The sequence below is a fragment of the Salmo trutta genome, chromosome 35, assembly GCF_901001165.1.
Source record: "Salmo trutta chromosome 35, fSalTru1.1, whole genome shotgun sequence".
NCBI classification, from domain to species: Eukaryota; Metazoa; Chordata; class Actinopteri; order Salmoniformes; family Salmonidae; genus Salmo; species Salmo trutta.
The window spans coordinates 41,477,823-41,503,567 of NC_042991.1; the positions used below are offsets into that span (position 1 = coordinate 41,477,823).

General features: G+C 43.2%; 1 protein-coding gene across 1 annotated transcript in view; it reads left to right on the forward strand.

Moving 5' to 3' along the window:
• The window catches only part of phip (PHIP subunit of CUL4-Ring ligase complex), a 116,720-nt gene extending 99,859 nt beyond the window's left edge, over window positions 1-16,861 (forward strand). The window contains exons 36-40 of the mRNA XM_029734460.1: window positions 6,203-6,373; window positions 6,969-7,121; window positions 10,471-10,976; window positions 12,486-12,691; window positions 16,011-16,861. Coding sequence (XP_029590320.1) covers window positions 6,203-6,373; window positions 6,969-7,121; window positions 10,471-10,976; window positions 12,486-12,691; window positions 16,011-16,735 — 1,761 coding nt within the window. The 3' untranslated portion in view covers window positions 16,736-16,861. The remainder of the gene's footprint in view (window positions 1-6,202; window positions 6,374-6,968; window positions 7,122-10,470; window positions 10,977-12,485; window positions 12,692-16,010) is intronic.
• The last annotated feature ends 8,884 nt before the right edge of the window (window positions 16,862-25,745 follow it).

Here is a 25,745-nt window from a genome sequence, read left to right on the forward strand (position 1 = left end):
CTGTTAGCTCTGAGGCTCTGATTAGCCTGAACCTGAGTTATACTGTTAGCTCTGAGGCTCTGATTAGTACTGTTAGCACTGAGGCTCTGATTAGTACTGTTAGCTCTGAGTCTCTGATTAGCCTGAACCTGAGTTATACTGTTAGCACTGAGTCTCTGATTAGCCTGAACCTGAGTTATACTGTTAGCACTGATGCTCTGATTAGCCTGAACCTGAGTTATACTGTTAGCACTGATGCTCTGATTAGCCTGAACCTGAGTTATACTGTTAGCACTGATGCTCTGATTAGCCTGAACCTGAGTTATACTGTTAGCACTGATTAGCCTGAACCTGAGTTATACTGTTAGCACTGAGTCTCTGATTAGCCTGAACCTGAGTTATACTGTTAGCTCTGAGGCTCTGATTAGCCTGAACCTGAGTTATACTGTTAGCTCTGAGGCTCTGATTAGCCTGAACCTGAGTTATACTGTTAGCACTGATTAGCCTGAACCTGAGTTATACTGTTAGCTCTGAGGCTCTGATTAGCCTGAACCTGAGTTATACTGTTAGCTCTGAGGCTCTGATTAGCCTGAACCTGAGTTATACTGTTAGCTCTGAGGCTCTGATTAGTACTGTTAGCTCTGAGTCTCTGATTAGCCTGAACCTGAGTTATACTGTTAGCACTGAGTCTCTGATTAGCCTGAACCTGAGTTATACTGTTAGCACTGAGGCTCTGATTAGCCTGAACCTGAGTTATACTGTTAGCACTGATGCTCTGATTAGCCTGAACCTGAGTTATACTGTTAGCACTGATGCTCTGATTAGCCTGAACCTGAGTTATACTGTTAGCACTGATTAGCCTGAACCTGAGTTATACTGTTAGCACTGAGTCTCTGATTAGCCTGAACCTGAGTTATACTGTTAGCTCTGAGTCTCTGATTAGCCTGAACCTGAGTTATACTGTTAGCTCTGAGGCTCTGATTAGCCTGAACCTGAGTTATACTGTTAGCACTGATGCTCTGATTAGCCTGAACCTGAGTTATACTGTTAGCACTGATTAGCCTGAACCTGAGTTATACTGTTAGCACTGAGTCTCTGATTAGCCTGAACCTGAGTTATACTGTTAGCACTGAGTCTCTGATTAGCCTGAACCTGAGTTATACTGTTAGCACTGAGGCTCTGATTAGCCTGAACCTGAGTTATACTGTTAGCTCTGAGGCTCTGATTAGCCTGAACCTGAGTTATACTGTTAGCTCTGAGGCTCTGATTAGCCTGAACCTGAGTTATACTGTTAGCTCTGAGGCTCTGATTAGTACTGTTAGCACTGAGGCTCTGATTAGTACTGTTAGCTCTGAGTCTCTGATTAGCCTGAACCTGAGTTATACTGTTAGCACTGAGTCTCTGATTAGCCTGAACCTGAGTTACAGTGGGGAGAACAAGTATTTGATACACTGCCGATTTTGCAGGTTTTCCTACTTCCAAAGCATGTAGAGGTCTGTAATTTTTATCATAGGTACACTTCAACTGTGAGAGACGGAATCTAAAACAAAAATCAGAAAATCACATTGTATGATATTTAAGTAATTAATTAGCATTTTATTGCAACTTCCCGGCCTTCTTGTTCGCTCTCTGTTCACTGCAAAAGCCTGAAACAAGGTTCTAAAGACTGTTGACATCTAGTGGAAGCCTTAGGAAGTGCAAAATGAACCCTAAGTCACTGTGTGTTAGATAGGCAAGGACTTCCTGGTTGGATTGTTCTCAGGTTTTTGAACTGATGTCCTTCCCTCGGTCACCAACTTCCCAGCCTTCTTGTTCTGTCTCTGTTCATCATAGACGCCTCAAACAACTTTCTAACGACTGTTGACATCTAGTGGAAGCCTTAGGAAGTGCAAAATGAACCTAACTCACTGTGTGTTTGATTGGCAATGACTTGAAAAAACTACAGGCACCAGATTTTCATTTCCTGGTTGTATTTTTCTCAGGTTTTTGCCTGCCATATGAGTTCTGTTATACTCACAGACATTATTCAAACAGTTTTAGAAACTTCAGAGTATTTCCTATCCAAATCTACTAATAATATGCAAATATTTGACTCTGGGCCCGAGTATTAGGCAGTTTACTCTAGGCACGCTTTTCATCCGAAATCGAAAATACTGCCCCCTATACCTTAAAAAGTTAACAAGGTTCATAAAATCGCTAACTTGCAACTGAAAACATTGATATACTATATACATTCATGTCTCTGAAACTCACTTAGATAATACATTTGATGACACAGCAATCCATGTTTTCAACATCTTCAGAAGAGACAGGAATGCCAATGGTGGAGGTGTTGCTGTTTATATTCAGAACCACATTCCTGTAAAGATTAGAGAGGATCTCATGTTAAATACTGTTGAAGTAATATGGCTACAGGTTCATCTGCCTCACCTAAAGCCCATTCTGGTGGGAAGCTGCTATAGACCACCAAGTGCTAACAGTCAGTATCTGGATAACGTGAGGGAAATGCTTGATAATGTATGTGATATCAACAGAGATGTTTATTTTCTAGGTGATATAAATATTGACTATCATCAAGCTTCCCACTCAAGAGAACTTCCAACTGTAGTCAACCTACCAGGGTAGTTACAAACACTACAGGAATGAAATCATCAACATGTATTGATCACATCTTTACTAATGCTGCAGAAATCTGCTCTAAAGCAGTATCCAAATCCATCAGATGTAGTGATCACAATATAGTAGCCGTATCTAGGAAAACCAAAGACTAGACCTATAGTAGTCAGTAAGAGATCAGACAAAAGTTTTTGTATTGGATTCCAATGTTGAATGATGTTAATGAGGAACATCCTGCACTTTAAGCATTTATGAAATTGATTCATTTATGAAATGTATTCTTCCGGTTACTGACAGGCATGCACCCATAAAGAAACTGAGTGTTAAAACTGCCAAATCCTTACGGATAGATGATTACATGACAAACTGTATGGATGAGAGGGATGAGGCTAAAGGAATAAGTCTGGCAACACAGCAGATTTACAAACATACAGTACATTGAGAAATCACGTAACTAAATTGAGCAAAAAGGAAAAGAAACTACTATGAAACGAAGATATATGATAAATAAAAAATGAAAGTAAAAAGCTCTGAAGTTCTAGGCAGAAAAGTTAACTCGGCTCCGTCCTTCATTGAGGCTGATGGCTCATTCATAACAAAACCCTTTTCTGTTGGCAACTACTTTGACTAGATTCACTCATTTAGAGGTAACACTTTAACAGTGTCATAACCATGTCATAATATGTCATAACCATGTCATATGTCATAACCATGTCATAATGTCTTAACATGTCATAATATGTCATAACCATGTCATATGTCATAACCATGTCATAGTGTTTTAACATGTCATAATATGTCATAACCATGTCATATGTCATAACCATGTCATATGTCATAACCATGTCGTAATGTCTTAACATGTCATAATATGTCATAACCATGTCATATGTCATAACCATGTCATAGTGTTTTAACATGTCATAATATGTCATAACCATGTCATAATATGTCATAACCATGTCATAATATGTCATAACCATGTCATAATATGTCATAACCATGTCATAGTGTGTCATAACCTGTCATGACCCGTATATAGTGTTATTTTATGGCTGGTTATGACACCTACATAAGAGTATCAAAAACCACATATATCCAAATATTTTTTTTTCCTACTCCTGAAATCAGCAACAGAGCATTGCGGTAGGTGCATGTCTGACATCAATATGTGCTCAACTACAATGATAATTTAACGTGGTTAATTAAAAAAATAGATATATAATATAAACATACTGTTGACAGGTAGACTATGGTGTAATGGAATGTTTTGCCTTGTGTGGTAATTTTTATTGGTTTTGACACTCTTATGTCGGTGTCATAACCAGCCATAAAATATTGCAATATACTGTATGTCACAACAGGTTTAAATATATTCTTCATGACAGTGTTATGACCATATTATAACAGGTTATGGCAAGTTTATGTTCGCTGTTATAACATATTATGACATGGTTATGACCATGTCATAACTTGTTATGATGCTGGGTGTCAAGTAAAGTGTTACCAACTTAGGCATGACATGCAAACAACAAATGCTGAGACTTCATTTTCATGCACAATGAACCAAATAATGAAAGACTGTAGCTTTGAATTCCACAAAGTTTGTGGAAGAGGTGAAACAATTATTGCTATCTGTAAATAAGGACAAACCACCTGGAACCGAAAACCTTAATAAACTGTTTGCCACATCTTCAATATAAGCCTAGGAGTGGGCCCTCAGGGCTGGAGGGAGGCAAAGGTCATTCCACTGCCCAGAAATACACTACATGACCAAAAGTATGTGGACACCAGCTCATCAAACATCTCATTCCAACAAAATCATGGTCATTAATAAGGAGTTGGTCCCCCTTTGCTGCTATAACAGCCTCCACTCTTCTGGGAAGGCTTTCCACTAGATGTTGGAACATTGCTGCAGGGACTTGCTTCGATTCAGCCACAAGAGCGTTAGTGAGGTCGGGCATTGATGTTGGGAGATTAGGCCATGCTCTCAGTCGGCGTTCCAATTCATCCCAAAGGTGTTCGATGGGGTTGAGGTCAGGGCTCTGTGCAGGCCATTCAAGTTCTTCCACACCGATCTTGAAAAACCACCTCACTTTGTGCACGGGGGTATTGTCATGCTGAAACAGGAAAGGTCTTTCCCCAAACTGTTGCCACAATGTTGGAGGCACAGAATCGTCTAGAATGTCATTGTATGCTGTAGCGTTAAGATTTCCCTTCGTTGGAACTAAGGGGCCTGAACCATGAAAAACAGCCCCAGACCATTATTCCTCCTCCACCAAACTTTACAGTTGGCACTATGCATTGTGGGAGGTAGTGTTCTCCTGGCATCCGCCAAACCCAGATTTGTCCGTCAGACTGCCAGATGGTGAAGCGTGATTCATCACTACAGAGAATGCATTTCCACTGCTCCAGAGTCCAATGTCGGCGAGCTTTACACCACTCCAGCCGACGCTTGGCATTGCGCATGCTGATCTTAGGCTTGTGTGCAGCTGCTCGGCCATGGAAACCCATTTCATGAAGCTCCCAACAAGCAGTTATTGTGCTGATGCTGGGTTAGGGTTAGGGTTACAACAGGACAATGACCCAAAGCACAGCTCCAAACTATGCAAGAACTATTTAGGGAAGAAGCAGTCAGCTGGTATTCTGTCTATAATGGAGTGGCCAGCACAGTCACCGGATCTCAACCCTATTGAGCTGTTGTGGGAGCAGCTTGACCGTATGGTACGTAAGAAGTGCCCATCAAGCCAATCCAGTTTGTGGGAGGTGCTTCAGGAAGCATGGGGTGAAATCTTGACAAGTAGAATGTAATTGCTGCAAATGGAGGATTCTTTGACTTAACCAAAGTTTGAAGGACACAATTATTATTTCAATAAAAAAAATCATTATTTATAACTTTTTCAACATCTTATTTACATTTTTTATTTTTTTAGCCCTTTTTTCTCCCCAATTTCGTGGTTTCCAATTGGTAGTTACAGTCTTGTCTCATCGCTGCAACTCCCGTACGGACTCGGGAGAGGCGAAGGTCGAGAGTCGTGCGTCCTCCGAAACACAACCCCAACCAAGGGTTGTGCTTCTTGACACAACGTCCACTTAACCCGGGAAGCCAGTCGCATCAACGTCTCAGAGGAAACACCGTACACCTGCCGACCTGGTCAGCGTGCACTGCACCCGGCCCGCCACAGGAGTCGCTAGAGCGCGATGAGACAAGGATATCCCTGCCGGCCAAACCCTCCCCTAACCTGGACGACGCTGGGCCAATTTTGCGTTGTCCCATGGACCTCCCGGTCGCAGCCGGCTGCGACAGAGCCTGGGCTCGAATCTCTGGTGGCACAGCTAGCACTGCGATGCAGTACCTTAGACCACTGCACCACCCGGGAGGCCCCCGTTTTCAACATCTTGACTATATGTCCTATTCATTTTGCAACTCATTTCATGTATGTTTTCATGAAAAACAAGGACATTTCTAAGTGACCCCAAACTTTTGAACGGTAGTATATATTATGTATTTTATCTGTTGTTTCCTGTTTTTGGACCCCAGGAAGAGTTATCCTCAGCTAATTGGAGATGCTAATAAATATGATGCTGATGATGTGATGTGTGTTAGGGTGGTGCTGTCGGTCTGCAGCAGCTGCAGCGTGGAGGTGGTGGTGTAAGGCGAGGCCGGCCCTTAGACCCCCAGGCCTGGCGGGGGCGCAGCAAGGAGCTGATAGACCTGCTCTTCCAGTGTGAAGACTCAGAACCCTTCAGACAACCTGTCGACCTGGAACAGTACCCCGTAAATACCTGTCTCACCTCTTTACTCAACTGTCTCACCACTTTAAAATACCTGTCTCACCTCTTTACATACCTGTCTCACCACTTTAAAATACCTGTCTCACCTCTTTACATACCTGTCTGACGTCTTTAAATACATGTCTCACCTCTTTACATACAGTGGGGGGGGGAAGTATTTGATCCCCTGCTGATTTTGTACGTTTGCCCACTTACAACTTGTCTGTCTGTCCATCTCTGTCTCTCAAGCGGTCTGTCTGTCTGTACAATCTGGTCTGACAATCTACCTCTCTCTCTATCCTGTCTGTCTCTAACCTTTCTGTCTGTCTGTATAACCTGTCTGTCTGTCTCTAACATGTCTGTCTGTATAACCTGTCTGTCTCTAACCTGTATGTCTGTCTCTAACCTGTCTGTCTCTAACATGTCTGTCTTTCTCTAACCTTTCTGTCTGTCTGTATAACCTGTCTGTCTGTATAACCTGTCTGTCTCTAGCCTGTCTGTCTGTCTCTAACCTCTCTGTCTCTAACCTGGCTGTCTGTATAACCTGTCTGTCTGTATAACCTGTCTGTCTCTAACCTGTCTGTCCACCTGTCCCTCAGGACTATCTGGACATCGTGGACACCCCCATGGACTTTGGGACGGTAAGAGGGATGCTAAGATCGGGGGAGTATGCCTCTCCTCTGGAGCTCTGCCAGGACGTGCGGCTTATCTTCAGCAACTCTAAAGCTTACACACCCAGCAAGAAGTCCCGGGTGAGACGCGTTAATACAGTTACTGTTCATATTTATAACACATTAATAGGTACTATTCATATTTATAACACATTAATAGGTACTATTCATATTTATAACACATTAATAGGTACTATTCATATTTATAACACGTTAATAGGTACTATTCATATTTATAACACGTTAATAGGTACTATTCATATTTATAACACATTAATAGGTACTATTCATATTTATAACACATTAATAGGTACTATTCATATTTATAACACGTTAATAGGTACTATTCATATTTATAACACGTTAATAGGTACTATTCATATTTATAACACATTAATAGGTACTATTCATATTTATAACATGTTATTACACTAACTATTCATATTTATAACACATTAATACACTCCTGTTCATATTTATAACACGTTAATAGGTACTATTCATATTTATAACATGTTATTACACTAACTATTCATATTTATAACACATTAATACACTCCTGTTCATATTTATAACACGTTAATAGGTACTATTCATATTTATAACACATTAATAGGTACTATTCATATTTATAACACATTAAAACCTGTTAGGGACAGATGTTCCGCTAGCGGAACGCCTCACCAATATCCAATGGTAGAGCGTGGCACGAAATACAAATACCTCAAAAATGCAAAAACTTCAATTTCTCAAACATATGACTATTTTACACCATTTTAAAGACAAGACTCTCCTTTATCTAACCACATTGTCCGATTTCAAAAAGGCTTTACAACGAAAGCAAAACATTAGCTTATGTCAGGAGAGTACCCTCCCAAAAATAATCACACAGCCATTTTCAAAGCAAGCATATATGTCACAAAAACCAAAACTACAGCTAAATGCAGCACTAACCTTTGATGATCTTCATCAGATGACACTCCTAGGACATTATGTTATACAATACATGCATGTTTTGTTCAATCAAGTTCATATTTATATAAAAAAACAGCTTTTTACATTAGCATGTGATGTTCAGAACTAGCATACCCACCACAAACGTCCGGTGAATTTACTAAATTACTCACGATAAACGTTGACAAAAAACAAAACAATTATTTTAAGAATTATAGATACAGAACTCCTTTATGCAATCGCGGTGTCAGATTGTAAAATAGCTTTTCAGTGAAAGCACATTTTGCAATATTCTGAGTACATAGCCCGGCCATCATGGCTAGCTAATTTGACACCCACCAAATTTGGCCCTCACCAAACTCAGATTTACTATAAGAAAAATTGGATTACTTTTGCTGTTCTTTGTCAGAATGCACTCCCAGGACTTCTACTTCAACAACAAATGTTGTTTTGGTTCGAAATAATCCATAGTTATATCCAAATTGCTCCGTTTTGTTCGTGCGTTCAAGTCACTATCCAAAGGGTGACGCGCCGGCGCATTTCGTGACAAAAAAAATCAAAATATTCCATTACCGTACTTCGAAGCATGTCAAACACTGTTTAAAATACATTTTTATGCTATTTTTCTCGTAAAATAGCGATAATATTCAAACACTGAAAGAAAAAAATGGAGTCGTCTTGTGCACGCGCACTCCAGTGTCATTGTTCTCAGCAGGACCACTCACAAAAACTCCTGCTGTTTTTCGCCCAGAGACTGGAAAGCTCTCATTCCACTTTCTGGCGCCTTCTGAGAGCCAATGAAAGTCTTAGAAAATGTCACGTTACAGCAGAGATGCTGTATTTTTGATAGAGATGCCCTAGAAGGAGAACAAATTGTCAGACAGGGCACTTCCTGTATAGAATCTTCTCAGGTTTTGGCCTGCCAGATGAGTTCTGTTATACTCACAGACACCATTCAAACAGTTTTAGAAACTTCAGAGTGTTTTCTATCCAAATCTACTAATTATATGCATATTCTAGTTTCTGGGCAGGAGTAGTAACCAGATTAAATCGGGTACGTTTTTTATCCGGCCGTGAAAATACTGCCCCCTATCCCAAACACCTTAATAGGTACTCTTCATATTTATAACACCTTAATAGGTACTATTCATATTTATAACACATTAATAGGTACTATTCATATTTATAACATGTTATTACACTAACTATTCATATTTATAACACATTAATACACTCCTGATCATATTTATAACACGTTAATAGGTACTATTCATATTTATAACATGTTATTACACTTACTATTCATATTTATAACATGTTATTACACTTACTATTCATATTTATAACACATTAATATACTCCTGTTCATGTTTATAAAACATTATTACACTTACTATTCATATTTATTAAGAATTAATACTCACTATTCATATTTATAAAGAATTAATACTCACTATTCATATTTATAACACATTAATACACTCCTGTTCATGTTTATAACATGTTATTACACTCCTGTTCATGTTTATAACATGGTATTACACTCCTGTTCATATTTGTAACGTGTTAAAACCCTATTGCAAATGCTTTTAGCATGTATATACCGTAATTTCCGGACTATTAAGCGCACCTGAATATAAGCCACACCCACTGAATAATTTTTTTAAAATTTATTTTGAACATAAATAAGCCGCACATGTCTATAAGCCGCAGGTGCCTACCGGTACATTGAAACAAATGAACTTTACACAGGCTTTAACGAAACACGGCTTGTAACAAAAATAAATAGGCTTTAACGAAACACTGCTTGTAACAAAAAAGGAAAAATTAGCAGTAAGCTTTAGTTGTCTTTTTGCACTGAGTCAATTCCTCACGCTGCTGTTTCCAACGTCTCATCATCGACTCATTAAGACCAAGCTCCCGTGCAGCAGCTCTATTTCCTTTTCCAACAGCCAGATCAATCGCCTTCAACTTGAAAGCTGCATCATATGCATTTCTCCGTGTCTTTGGCATGATGAGGGTGACAAAATGACTACCGTAATCAGAATGATGGGAAGTTTGAGAGCGCTCGATTTAATCTAAACAGTAAACAAAAAAGTTCTTTGACCTTAACCCGTTCGGCAATTTCATTGGTCTAATGAAAGCTTCATGCCACCAAAAAACTGAGCACGTCACAGAATGTGTTTATTTGGAGAAAAAAATTTGAAAGCGGGAAAAATCCATATATTAGCCTCGTCATTGTTTAAGCCGCGAGGTTCAAAGCCTGGGAAAAAAAGTTGCGGTTTATAGTCCGGAATTTACGGTATGCTCTTATCAATAATTATAAGACATTGACACTATCCTTATCATTTTCATAACATGTTAATACACTCCTATTCATGTTCATAACAAGGTAATACACTCAAATTGATGTTCATACCGTGATACACCCCTATTCATGTTATTAACATGGTAATACACTCTTATTCCTGTGTAGATCTACAGTATGAGTCTGCGTCTGTCTGCGTTGTTTGAAGAACATGTCAACTCCATCCTGGCTGACTACAAAGCCATCCATGGACAGAAGGACAGAAAGACGAGACATAGAGCAGACAGACAGACCAGACATGTGGCGGACAGACAAACCGACAGACAGACCAGACACGTGGTGGACAGACAAACGGACAGACAGACCAGACACGTGGTGGACAGACAAACCGACAGACAGACAAGACACGTGGTGGAAAGACAAACCGACAGACAGACAAGACACGTGGTGGACAGACAAACTGACAGACAGACCAGACACGTGGCGGACAGACAAAATGACAGACAGACAAGACACGTGGCGGCCAGACAAACAGACAGACAGACAAGACACATGGCTGAAAGACAAACCGACAGACAGACAAGACATGTGGTGGCCAGACAAACCGACAGACAGACCAGACAAGCTATGAAGAGGAGGAGGAGTGACTCTCCTTCCAGCAGCGCTGCCTCAAGGTATCTGATTGGTTAATCTGACCTAGCATCAGTGTGTTAGAGCCTTGTGATTGGTTAATCTGACCTAGCATCGGTGTGTTAGAACCTTGTGATTGGTTAATCTGACCTAGCATCGGTGTGTTAGAGCCTTGTGATTGGTTAATCTGACCTAGCATCGGTGTGTTAGAGCCTTGTGATTGGTTAATCTGACCTAGCATCGGTGTGTTAGAGCCTTGTGATTGGTTAATCTGACCTGGCATCGGTGTGTTAGAGCCTTGTGATTGGTTAATCTGACCTAGCATCGGTGTGTTAGGTCAGATTAACCAATCACAAGGCTCTAACACACCGATGCTAGGTCAGATTAACCAATCACAAGGCTCTAACACACCGATGCCAGGTCAGATTAACCAATCACAAGGCTCTAACACACCGATGATAGGTCAGATTAACCAATCACAAGGCTCTATCATCGGTGTGTTAGAGCCTTGTGATTGGTTAATCTGACCTGGCATTGGTGTGTTAGAGCCTTGTGATTGGTTAATCTGACCTAGCATCGGTGTGTTAGAGCCTTGTGGTTGGTTAATCTGACCTAGCATCGGTGTGTTAGAGCCTTATGATTGGTTAACCTGACCTAGTATCGGTGTGTTAGAGCCTTGTGATTGGTTAATCTGACCTAGCATCGGAGTGTGAGCCTTGTGATTGGTTAATCTGACCTGGCATCGGTGTGTTAGAGCCTTGTGATTGGTTAATCTGACCTAGCATCGGTGTGTTAGAGCCTTGTGATTGGTTAATCTGACCTAGCATCGGAGTGTGAGCCTTGTGATTGGTTAATCTGACCTAGCATCGGAGTGTGAGCCTTGTGATTGGTTAATCTGACCTAGCATCGGTGTGTTAGATCCTTGTGATTGGTTAATCTGACCTAGCATCGGTGTGTTAGAGCCTTGTGATTGGTTAATCTGACCTAGCATCGGTGTGTTAGAGCCTTATGATTGGTTAACCTGACCTAGCATCGGTGTGTTAGAGCCTTGTGATTGGTTAATCTGACCTAGCATCGGAGTGTGAGCCTTGTGATTGGTTAATCTGACCTGGCATCGGTGTGTTAGAGCCTTGTGATTGGTTAACCAGACCTAGCATCGGTGTGTTAGAGCCTTGTGATTGGTTAATCTGACCTAGCATCGGTGTGTTAGAGCCTTGTGATTGGTTAATCTGCCTAGCATCGGTGGGTTAGAGCCTTGTGATTGGTTAATCTGACCTAGCATCGGTGTGTTAGAGCCTTGTGATTGGTTAATCTGACCTAGCATCGATGTGTTAGAGCCTTGTGATTGGTTAATCTGACCTAGCATCGGTGTGTTAGAGCCTTGTGATTGGTTAATCTGACCTAGCATCGGTGTGTTAGAGCCTTGTGATTGGTTAATCTGACCTAGCATCTGTGTGTTAGAGCCTTGTGATTGGTTAACCTGACCTAGCATCGGTGTGTTAGAGCCTTGTGATTGGTCTTTGTGATTTTAACGTTTTATCTCCCTCCTTTAGCCCAGAGAGGAAGAAGCGTGTGTCATCGAGGGGTGTATCCAGACTAGATTCCTTGGCCCCACCCACGGCTGCAGCCCCACAGCGCCCCCCCTCCTTGAGACAGACCCTCCCTCTCCTCAATGGGAAGGCAGAACAACAGACCCCCGGACGCACACGCAGCGCCAGGACACACACACCCTCCACAGCAGACATGCACAGCACTGCAGGTGAGGAGTACACACACACACACACACACACACAACTACACCTATAGACAGACACACCTACACCTACAGACACACACACACACCTACAGAAAGACACCGACACCCTTTACAACAGACATGACATACCCCCTTACCCTTTACAACAGACATGACATACCCCCTTACCCTTTACAACAGACATGACATACCCCCTTACCCTTTACAACAGACATGACATACCCCCTTACCCTTTAAAACAGACATGACATACCCCCTTACCCTTTACAACAGACATGACATACCCCTTTACAACAGACATGACATACCCCTTTACCCTTTACAACAGACATGACATACCCCTTTACCCTTTACAACAGACATGACATACCCCCTTACCCTTTACAACAGACATGACATACCCCTTTACCCTTTACAACAGACATGACATACCCCCTTACCCTTTACAACAGACATGACATACCCCTTTACCCTTTACAACAGACATGACATACTGCCTTACTCTTTACAACAGACATGACATACCCCTTTACAACAGGGATGGCATACCCCTTTACCCTTTACAACAGACATGACATACCCCTTTACCCTTTACAACAGACATGACATACCCCTTTACCCTTTACAACAGGGATGACATACTGCCTTACTCTTTACAACAGACATGACATACCCCTTTACCCTTTACAACAGGGATGACATACTGCCTTACTCTTTACAACAGACATGACATACCCCTTTACAACAGGGATGACATACTGCCTTACACTTTACAACAGACATGACATAACCCTTTACCCTTTACAACAGGGATGACATACTGCCTTACTCTTTACAACAGACAGGACATACCCCCTTACCCTTTAAAACAGACATGACATACCCCTTTACAACAGACATGACATACCCCCTTACCCTTTAAAACAGACATGACATACCCCTTTACAACAGACATGACATACCCCCTTACCCTTTAAAACAGACATGACATACCCCTTTACCCTTTACAATAGACATGACATACCCCTTTACCTTTTAAAACAGACATTACATACCCCTTTACAACAGACATGACATACCCCCTTACCCTTTACAACAGACATGACATACCCCTTTACAACAGACATGACATACCCCTTTACCCTTTAAAACAGACATGACATACCCCTTTACAACAGACATGACATACCCCCTTACCCTTTAAAACAGACATGACATACCCCTTTACAACAGACATGACATACCCCTTTACCCTTTACAACAGACATGACATACCCCCTTACCCTTTAAAACAGACATGACATACCCCTTTAAAACAGACATGACATACCCCTTTACAATAGACATGACATACCCCTTTACAACAGACATGACATACCCCTTTACAACAGAGATGACATACCCCTTTACTCTTTACAACAGACATGACATACCCCTTTACCCTTGACAACAGACATGACATACCCCTTTACAACAGACATGACATACCCCCTCACCCTTTACAACAGACATGACATACCCCTTTACCCTTTACAACAGACATGACATACCCCTTTACAACAGACATGACATACCCCTTTACAACAGACATGACATACCCCTTTACAACAGACATGACATATCCCTTTACAACAGACATGACATACCCCCTCACCCTTTACAACAGACATGACATACCCCTTTACCCTTTACAACAGACATGACATACCCCTTTACAACAGACATGACATACCCCCTTTACCCTTTACAACAGACATGACATACCCCTTTACTCTTTACAACAGACATGACATACCCCCTTTACCCTTTACAAGAGACATGACATACCCCTTTACCCTTTACAACAGACATGACATACCCCTTTACAACAGACATGACATACCCCTTTACCCTTTAAAACAGACATGACATACCCCTTTAAAACAGACATGACATACCCCTTTACAACAGACATGACATAGCCCTTTACAACAGAGATGACATACCCCTTTACTCTTTACAACAGACATGACATATCCCTTTACCATTTACAACAGACATGACATACCCCTTTACAACAGACATGACATACCCCCTCATCCTTTACAACAGACATGACATACCCCTTTACCCTTTACAACAGACATGACATACCCCTTTACAACAGACATGACATACCCCTTTACTCTTTACAACAGACATGACATACCCCCTTACCCTTTAAAACAGACATGACATACCCCTTTAAAACAGACATGACATACCCCTTTACAATAGACATGACATACCCCTTTACAACAGACATGACATACCCCTTTACAACAGAGATGACATACCCCTTTACTCTTTACAACAGACATGACATACCCCTTTACCCTTGACAACAGACATGACATACCCCTTTACAACAGACATGACATACCCCCTCACCCTTTACAACAGACATGACATACCCCTTTACCCTTTACAACAGACATGACATACCCCTTTACAACAGACATGACATACCCCTTTACAACAGACATGACATACCCCTTTACAACAGACATGACATATCCCTTTACAACAGACATGACATACCCCCTCACCCTTTACAACAGACATGACATACCCCTTTACCCTTTACAACAGACATGACATACCCCTTTACAACAGACATGACATACCCCCTTTACCCTTTACAACAGACATGACATACCCCTTTACTCTTTACAACAGACATGACATACCCCCTTTACCCTTTACAAGAGACATGACATACCCCTTTACCCTTTACAACAGACATGACATACCCCTTTACAACAGACATGACATACCCCTTTACCCTTTAAAACAGACATGACATACCCCTTTAAAACAGACATGACATACCCCTTTACAACAGACATGACATAGCCCTTTACAACAGAGATGACATACCCCTTTACTCTTTACAACAGACATGACATATCCCTTTACCATTTACAACAGACATGACATACCCCTTTACAACAGACATGACATACCCCCTCATCCTTTACAACAGACATGACATACCCCTTTACCCTTTACAACAGACATGACATACCCCTTTACAACAGACATGACATACCCCTTTACTCTTTACAACAGACATGACATACCCCCTTTACCCTTTACAACAGACATGACATACCCCTTTACTCTTTACAACAGACATGACATACCCCCTTTACCCTTTACAACAGACATGACATACCCCTTTACCCTTTACAACAGACATGACATACCCCTTTACCCTCTACAACATACAACACTGCAGGTGAATAGTACACATTCGACTGATTGGTTGATTGAACTGACATTCGCCCTGTCCGTCCCCCAGCCTCCCCTCGTAGCCCCTCCCCTCAGGCTACTGTCCACCTGAATGGCCACAGTAGTCAGGAGCCAGTGGGCGTGTCTGCAGGTCGGAGGGGACGGAGACCCAGAGCAGTGACCCCTGAACCCAGTCCTAGCCCCGCCCCCAAGGGTCGCCCTCCCGGCAGGAAGAGAGGCAGGAAGTCCAAACAAGAACTAGAGGCCATGAGGAGGAGGGGCCTCCGGCGAAGCTCCACCCCAGAGGACAAGCTCAACCAATCCACAGGCGACGAGGGCGGGACTTCCTCCGCCCAGGAAGCGTCTGTGCTGTCGGGGGCCGGACTTCCAGGAACGCCGCGGCGCCGCGGTAGGCCAAGACTGGTCAGGACAGAGATAGCCCCTCCCCCTTCCAGCCCCGACCCCTCCCCTTCCCCTTTGAGGAGGAGCAGCCGGCGAATCAACGACGAGATGACTCCCCCTGCCCAGTCTCTGCAACAATCACAGAGCGTGAGGGAATCGCCACAGGACGAGAACGACGATGAAGAGGCGGAACAGGAAGGGGAGGGGTCAGCAGGATCGATGCGTACGCGTAACCGGGGGCGACGGACGGCGTACTACACGGAGGAGGACTCAGAGGAGGAGGAGCAGAGACAACTCCTGGTGGAAGACTCCTCCCTCACCTTTGGCACTTCCTCCAAGGGGCGTGTCCGCAAGCTCACAGACAAGGCCAAGGCCAACCTCATCGGCTGGTAACCACGACAACCAACCGCACCGCCGTTATTATGGGATGGTTACCACGACAACCGCTCCCTGGTAACCACGACAACCATGCATTTACTTTGGGCTGGTAACAAAGACAACCCCCCCACTTCCAGACCAGAGGAGAAGATTGGTTGGTCTGACTACTTCCTGTTGTAGGGCAGGGGGCGGGTGATGGTTGCTCCTGGCCTGTCCCCGTCCCTGTGTCCACACTCACCCCTCCTCGCCATAGATCAGCCTGAAGCTCCTCTCTCACTGGTCCTTGGATGACTAGTTTCCTGTGGGGTTTTGACTTTGGACCGTCTCCTGAACACACAACCACATGACCATGGACACACACACACACACACACACACACGCTGTTAAAGCTTCCTGTGTTCTCTCTGACCGTCTCTCTGCCTGTTCTCTCTGCCTGTTCTCTCTGACCGTCTCTCTGGCTGTCTCTCTGACCGTTCTCTCTGACTGTTTTCTCTGACCGTCTCTCTGACTGTTCTCTCTGACCGTCTCTCTGGCTGTCTCTCTGACCGTTCTCTCTGACTGTTTTCTCTGACCGTCTCTCTGACTGTTTTCTCTGACCGTCTCTCTGACCGTCTCTCTGGCCGTCTCTCTGACCGTTCTCTCTGACTGTTCTCTCTGACCGTTCTCTGACTGTTCTCTCTGGCTGTTCTCTCTGACTGTTCTCTTTGACCGTCTCTCTGACTGTTCTCTCTGACTGTTCTCTCTGCCTGTTCTCACTGACTGTTCTCTCTGGCCGTCTCTCTGCCTGTTCTCTCTGACTGTTCTCTCTGACTGTTCTCTCTGGCTGTTCTCTCTGCCTGTTCTCTCTGACCGTCTCTCTGACTGTTCTCTCTGACCGTCTCTCTGACCGTCTCTCTGACCGTCTCTCTGGCCGTCTCAATGTGTGTTCATGTTTGCATGTGTGTGTGCCACAACACCAAATGGGTAGGGAGTGTGTACAACACCAAATGGGTAGGGTGTGTACACAACACCAAATGGGTAGGGTGTGTACACAACACCAAATGGGTAGGGTGTGTATCATAGTGAAGTGTGTGGTGGCTCTATCCAGAGAGAGAGAGAGAGAGAGAGAGAGAGAGCTGATTGAAGGTTGTGTCTGTATGGAAGACAGTCCTCATCATTAGCAATATCTGGTGCCTTTCTGTGGGGTTTACCTGTGTGTGGGTGGGTGGGTTGGTGTGGGGGTGTGTGTGTGGTGTGGGGGTGTGTGGGTGTGTGTGTGGTGTGTGTGTGTGTGTGTGTGTGTGTGTGTGTGTGTGTGTGTGTGTGTGTGTGTGTGTGTGTGTGTGTGTGTGTGTGAGAGAGAGAGATCTGTGGGGTTTACCTGTGTGTTGGTGTGGGGGTGTGTGTGTGTGTGTGTGTGTGAGAGAGAGAGATCTGTGGGGTTTACCTGTGTGTTGGTGTGTGTGTGTGTGTGTGTGTGTGTGTGTGTGTGTGTGTGTGTGTGTGTGTGTGTGTGTGAGAGAGAGAGAGAGACATCTGTGTAGTTTAGTGTACAACCAGTGGTGTCATACAGTTTGATGGAAGTTGATATCAGAGTGTATTTCTTGACAATGGTTGATGTATTATAGGCCAGATATTGTTGTCCAGCTGAAGGTACAGAGGTTGCTGTTAACCTGGTCTCGGATTGGTTTGTGCCATCGCGTCATCTCCTTGGTATGACTGAGAGGCAAGGAGTGGCGTGATGACACAAACAGACTGGTACCCAGGCTATTTTTGTTGGTGTCTTTAACCCTGTTGTCCAGTTCGGAGAGGGATTAGACAGCTTGTATCATTTGAATGAAACCTAATTAAATGTTGATATTTCAAAATGTCTGTTTGTAAAAGGTGATCACACGCAGTCCTACCTGGCGGTCATGACGTTTCGTCCACCGGTTATCGTCACGCAAAAAGACTGTCGGTCTCACGGTTAATTAACCGGTAATTAACATAAATACTTTTAGCATCATCAGGCCACCACATACAAGCTGCATAAAAACCTTCGGGACATCTACATTTAAAAGTCTAATAAATAAACGTAATATACACCATCACAATAAAGCCAGTATTTATTATAGTCCGAAAGAAATATGACATGAACATTTTATTTCAGAAGAACAGAATAGGAGTTGTCTAACTGTATCTCCATGCTATAGATACTGTATGTTATCTGGCTATTCTCCATGATATAGACTGTAGACTTGTTCATTTATCAGACTAGATACTGTATGTTATCTGGCTATGATATAGACTGTAGACTTGTTCATTTATCAGACTAGATACTGTATGTTATCTGGCTATTCTCCATGATATAGACTGTAGACTTGTTCATTTATCAGACTAGATACTGTATGTTATCTGGCTATGATATAGACTGTAGACTTGTTCATTTATCAGACTAGATACTGTATGTTATCTGGCTATTCTCCATGATATAGACTGTAGACTTGTTCATTTATCAGACTAGATACTGTATGTTATCTGGCTATGATATAGACTGTAGACTTGTTCATTTATCAGACTAGATACTGTATGTTATCTGGCTATGATATAGACTGTAGGCTTGTTCATTTATCAGACTAGATACTGTATGTTATCTGGCTATGATATAGACTGTAGACTTGTTCATTTATCAGACTAGATACTGTATGTTATCTGGCTATTCTCCATGATATAGACTGTAGGCTTGTTCATTTAGCAGACTAGATATGCTTATAAGTCCCTTGTGAGATCATTTGAGACAGGTCCGATACACTAGAATGAGAGTTATTTGGCAACTTTAGGTTGTGAATGATACAAAACTTAGAATATCTTAGAAATCAAAACATGTATGTGCTGCATGATGGGACTTTTGATGATTTGAGAAAGTAGATAAAACAAATAATCTTTCTCTGTTCCTTGCCTCAGGCTGCACAAAGCTGTTCTCTCATCAAGTCATCATATTATCACAACTCAATTTAATATTGTCTTTACTCACATGATAAATGAGTTGAGATTTAGAATGGCCCATTGTGAAACAGGAACAGGAAACACATCTGTATGCACTGGAATAGCGAATGGAGGTCAAGCGCTTTCCCCCACCGGTCCGTTTTATAGGCCGCTTCGGGTTTTACAGCGAAGCATGTGCTTAATATGAGACAAGGAAACATATTTCACTGAACTGTTGAAGAGCCTCTATCTCTCTGCACGCTCCAGAAATAAAGCAGAGAGGAGGAGGAGATGGAAACGCACGGTGGAGAGATGGTGGACTCCTAACCGGATCAAACCAGATATAAATGGACTGAAGCGAACTGGAGACTGATCCTAGATTTCGTGTTTGTTCTGATTGTGCCTTGGAAACTCTCTCTCTCTCTTCTGAATACTATCTCTCTCTCCTGGATACTATCTCTCTCTCCTGGATACTATCTCTCTCTCCTGGATACCCTCTCTCTCTCCTGGATACCCTCTCTCTCTCCTGGATACTATCTCTCTCTCCTGGATACCCTTTCTCTCTCCTGGATACCCTCTCTCTCTCCTGGATACTATCTCTCTCCTGGATACTAATTCTCTCTCCTGGATACTATCTCTCTCTCCTGGATACCCTTTCTCTCTCCTGGATACTATCTCTCTCCTGGATACTATCTCTCTCTCCTGGATACCCTCTCTCTCTCCTGGATACCCTCTCTCTCTCCTGGATACCCTCTCTCTCTCCTGGATACTATCTCTCTCTCTCCTGGATACCCTCTCTCTCCTGGAGACTATCTCTCTCTCCTGGATACTATCTCTCTCTCCTGGTACCCTTTCTCTCTCCTGGATACTATCTCTCTCTCCTGGATACTATCTCTCTCTCCTGGATACCCTCTCTCTCGCCTGGATACTATCTCTCTCTCCTGGATACTATCTCTCTCTCCTGGATACTATCTCTCTCTCCTGGATACCCTCTCTCTCTCCTGGATACCCTCTCTCTCTCCTGGATACCCTCTCTCTCTCCTGGATACTATCTCTCTCTCCTGGATACCCTCTCTCTCTCCTGGATACTATCTCTCTCTCCTGGATACCCTCTCTCTCTCCTGGATACCCTTTCTCTCTCCTGGATACTATCTCTCTCTCCTGGATACTATCTCTCTCTCCTGGATACCCTCTCTCTCTCCTGGATACTATCTCTCTCTCTCCTGGATACCCTCTCTCTCTCCTGGATACTATCTCTCTCTCCTGGATACCCTCTCTCTCCTGGATACCCTCTCTCTCTCCTGGATACCCTCTCTCTCCTGGATACTATCTCTCTCTCCTGGATACCCTCTCTCTCTCCTGGATACCCTCTCTCTCTCCTGGATACTATCTCTCTCTCCTGGATACCCTCTCTCTCTCCTGGATACTATCTCTCTCCTGGATACTATCTCTCTCCTGGATACCCTCTCTCTCTCCTGGATACTATCTCTCTCTCCTGGATACCCTCTCTCTCTCCTGGATACTATCTCTCTCTCCTGGATACTATATCTCTCTCCTGGATACTATCTCTCTCTCCTGGATACTATCTCTCTCTCCTGGATACTATCTATATCTCCTGGATACCCTCTTTCTCCTGGATACTATCTCTCTCTCCTGGATACCCTCTCTCTCCTGGATACCCTCTCTCTCTCCTGGATACTATCTCTCTCCTGGATACCCTTTCTCTCTCCTGGATACTATCTCTCTCTCCTGGATACTATCTCTCTCTCCTGGATACCCTCTCTCTCTCCCGGATACCCTCTCTCTCTCCTGGATACTATCTCTCTCCTGGATACCCTTTCTCTCTCCTGGATACCCTCTCTCTCCTGGATACTATCTCTCTCTCCTGGATACTATCTCTCTCTCCTGGATACCCTCTCTCTCTCCTGGATACTATCTCTCTCTCCTGGATACTATCTCTCTCTCCTGGATACTGTCGAAAACAGCAGGTCCGGGACAAGGTAGCACGTTGTCCGGTGAACAGGTCAGGGTTCCATAGCCGCAGGCAGAACAGTTGAAACTGGAGCAGCAGCACGACCAGCTGGACTGGGGACAGCCAGGAGTCTTCAGGCCAGGTAGTCCTGAGTCATGGTCCTAGGGCTCAGGTCCTCCGAGAGAAGAGGGGGAGAGAGATAATTAGAGGGAGCATACTTCAATTAACACGGGACACCAGATAAGACATGAGATTTATACCAGATATAAAAGACTGATCCTAGACCCCCGGCACATAGACACTGCAGGCTGAGACGTGGGGGTCCGGGGAGATTGTGGCCCCGTCCGACGATACCCCTGGATAGGAGCCTTGTCTGGTTGGTGGGCTGGGAGGAGCCCTGTCTGTCTGCTGATTGGTGGGCTGGGAGGAGCCCTGTCTGTCTGCTGATTGGTGGGCTGGGAGGAGCCCTGTCTGTCTGCTGGTTGGTGGGCTGGGAGGAGCAGACTGTCTGTCTGCTGATTGGTGGGCTGGGAGAAGCCCTGTCTGTCTGCTGGTTGGTGGGCTGGGAGGAGCAGACTGTCTGTCTGCTGATTGGTGGGCTGGGAGGAGCCCTGTCTTTTGGTTTAGACTAGACTGATCAGTTCTAGAGGAGCTAGACAGGACTGGGCTGGACAGACAGACTGACTACACTAGACAGGACTGGGCTGGACAGACAGAAGGACTACACTAGACATATAGACTGGGCTGGACAGACAGACACATTTACTGGGCTGTCCAACGTAGTCTGCTTGTCTGTCCAGCCCAGTCCTGTCTAGTGTAGTCTGTCTGTCCAGCCCAGTCCTGTCTAGTGTAGTCAGTCTGTCTGTCCAGCCCAGTCCTGTCCAGTGTAGTCTGTCTGTCTGTCCAGTGTAGTCTCTCTCTCTCAATTTTTCAATTAAATTACATTTCCTTCATTGGCATAAAGTAACAATGTACATATCGCCAAAGCTTACTTTGGAGATGTACAATATTAACATAATTAATAATAATAATGATCAATATTGTCAACAGGAAGTAAGAACAATAACCAATAATACATTGAACAATAACATTAAACAGGTTGATTGGTCTGTCAGACACTGTCCCTCATCTTATGGCAGTAATGTAGTGCGCTGCCAACCCACAGCTCTCTGCGTCCTCCCCCAACAGGACGGGTAGCCTGTCCTCATCAGAGAGGTCTTTAAAACCTTGAATAAAGGTTTCAATTTGGGGAAATGACACTCTGTGTTTTATCTGCTGTGGTACAGCCCTTTCCTCTCCACATGTTTTCCTGTGTCTACCCTTCTCAATGGCAAGGCTGTGCTCACTGAGCCTGTACATTGTCAAGGTTTTTCTAAGGTTTTGATCAGTAACCATGGTCAAATATTTAGCCACGGTGTCCTGTCGATTTAGGGCCAGATAGCACTGCATTTTGCTTTGAGCTTTGTGCTTGTGTTTCCCAATAAGCAATGTAGTTTTCTTTTGACTGTGTTGTAATTTGGTTTATTCTGATTGATTGGATGTTCTGGTCCTGAGGCTTCAGTGTGTTAGTAGAACAGGTTTGTGAACTCAGCCCCAGGACAAGCTGGATGAGGGTCCTGAGGCTTCAGTGTGTTAGTAGAACAGGTTTGTGAACTCAGCCCCAGGACCAGCTGGATGAGGGTCCTGATGCTTCAGTGTGTTAGTAGAACAGGCTAGGGAACTCAGCCCCAGGACCAGCTGGATGAGGGTCCTGAGGCTTCAGTGTGTTAGTAGAACAGGTTTGTGAACTCAGCCCCAGGACCAGCTGGATGAGGGTCCTGAGGCTTCAGTGTGTTAGTAGAACAGGTTTGTGAACTCAGCCCCAGGACCAGCTGGATGAGGGTCCTGAGGATTCAGTGTGTTAGTAGAACAGGTCTGTGAACTCAGCCCCAGGACCAGCTGGATGAGGGGACTCTTTTCTTTGCTCAGCTCTTGGCATTGCAGGGCTTGGTATTGATATGAGAGGGGGTCACTGTATTTTAATGTTTCCAAAACTGAATTGCTCTTTTTTAAGTTTTTATTATTAGTGTATATTGGCCTAATTCTGCCCTGCATGCGTTGTTTGTAGTTTTCCTCTGGACATGTAGGAAAATCTTACAGAACTTTGCATGCAGGGTTTCAATGGGGTGTTTGTCCTATTTGGTGAAATCTTGTTTTACAAGTGGACCACACATCTCACTGCCATAAAGTGCAATTGGTTCAATGACACATTCAATTAGTTTTAGCCAAATTGAATAGAAATTTCAATAGGTATGCTCTCTCTCTCCCTCTCTCTCTCTCTCTCTCTCTGACACACACTTTTCTGTGACTTTGGTCACTTTTTTAAATGATTGTTTTGTTTTTGTGATAATTTTTTTAACGCCAAATCAATCCTGTGGCACTGAGATCCAGATCACGGCTTAATGAATGTCTCCTATACCCTGTCAGTCTACACACCCCTCTGTCCTCTCAGTGGTATATACCCTGTCAGTCTACACACCCCTCTGTCCTCTCAGTGGTATATACCCTGTCAGTCTACACACCCCTCTGTCCTCTCAGTGGTATATACCCTGTCAGTCTACACACCCCTCTGTCCTCTCAGTGGTATATACCCTGTCAGTCTACACACCCCTCTGTCCTCTCAGTGGTATATACCCTGTCAGTCTACACACCCCTCTGTCCTCTCAGTGGTATATACAGAGCCTTCAGAAAGTAGTCATGCCCTTTGACTTTTACCACATTTTGTTGTTACAGCCTGATCTACACACATTTTGTGTCCCTGATCTACACACACCTCATAAATGTCAAAGTGGAATTTTGTTTTTTCGAAATTTTTTGCTAATTCATTAAAAATGAAAAGCTGATGTCTTGAGTCAATAAGTATTCAATGTCCTTAACAAGTCACATAATAAGTTGCATGGACTCACTCTGTAGTGCAATAATAGTGTTTAACATGATGTTTGAGTAACTACCTCATCTCTATACCTCCACACATACAACTATCTGTCAGGTCCCTCAGTCGAGCAGTGAATTTCAAACACAGATTCAACCACAAAGACCAGGGAGGTTTTTCCAAACTGATTAGAAGATGTGTAAACAAAAATATCCCTTTGAGCAGTGAAGTTATTAATTAGACTTTTAAGGGTGTATCAATGCAAAGATACAGATACAAAGAGTCCTAACTCAGTTGCCGGAGAGGAAGGAAACTGTTCAGTGATTTCACCATGAGGCCAATGGTGACTTTAAAACAGTTACAGAGTTTAACGGCTGTGATAGGAGAAAACTGAGGATGGAGCAACAATATTGTACTGACTCCACAATACTAACCTAAAGGACAGAGTGAAAAGTACAGAATACAAATATTCCAAAACATGGATCCTGCATCCAGGCTCTTTTAATATTGCAAAAATTGAGGCAAATTAAGATTTTTTTTGCTCTGAATATAAAGCATTGTGCTGGATTTTCCACAAACACAACACATCACTGAGTACCACTCTTCATATTTTCAAGCATGGTGGTGACTGCATCATGTTATGGGTATGCTTGCCATCAGCAAGAATTATGGAGTTTTTTAAGATAAAACTAAACGGAATAGAGCTAAGCACAGGCAAAATCCTAGAGGAAAACCTGGTTCAGTCTGCTTTCCACCAGACCCTGGGAGATTAATTCACCTTTCAGCAGGACAATTACCTAAAACACAAGGCCAAATATACTCTGGAGTTGCTAACCAAGACGACATTGAATGTTCCTGAGTGGCCTAGATACAGTTTTGACTTAAATCGGCTTGGAAATCTATGGCAAGACTTCAACAAAATGTGTGTCTAACCAACTTGACAGAACTAGAATCATTTTTTTTTTAAGAATACTGGGCAAATATTGAACAATTTAGGTGTGCAAAGCACTTAGAGATGTACCCTAAAAGACTCAACAGCTGTAATCGCTGACAAAGGTGATTCTAACATGTATTGACTCAGAGGGGGGTGAATACTTATCTAAGATATATTAGTGATTTATTTTTCATTTATTTGTAATAAATGTTAGAATTTTTTTTCTACCACTTTGACATTGACAGAGTATTTTGTGTAGATCGTT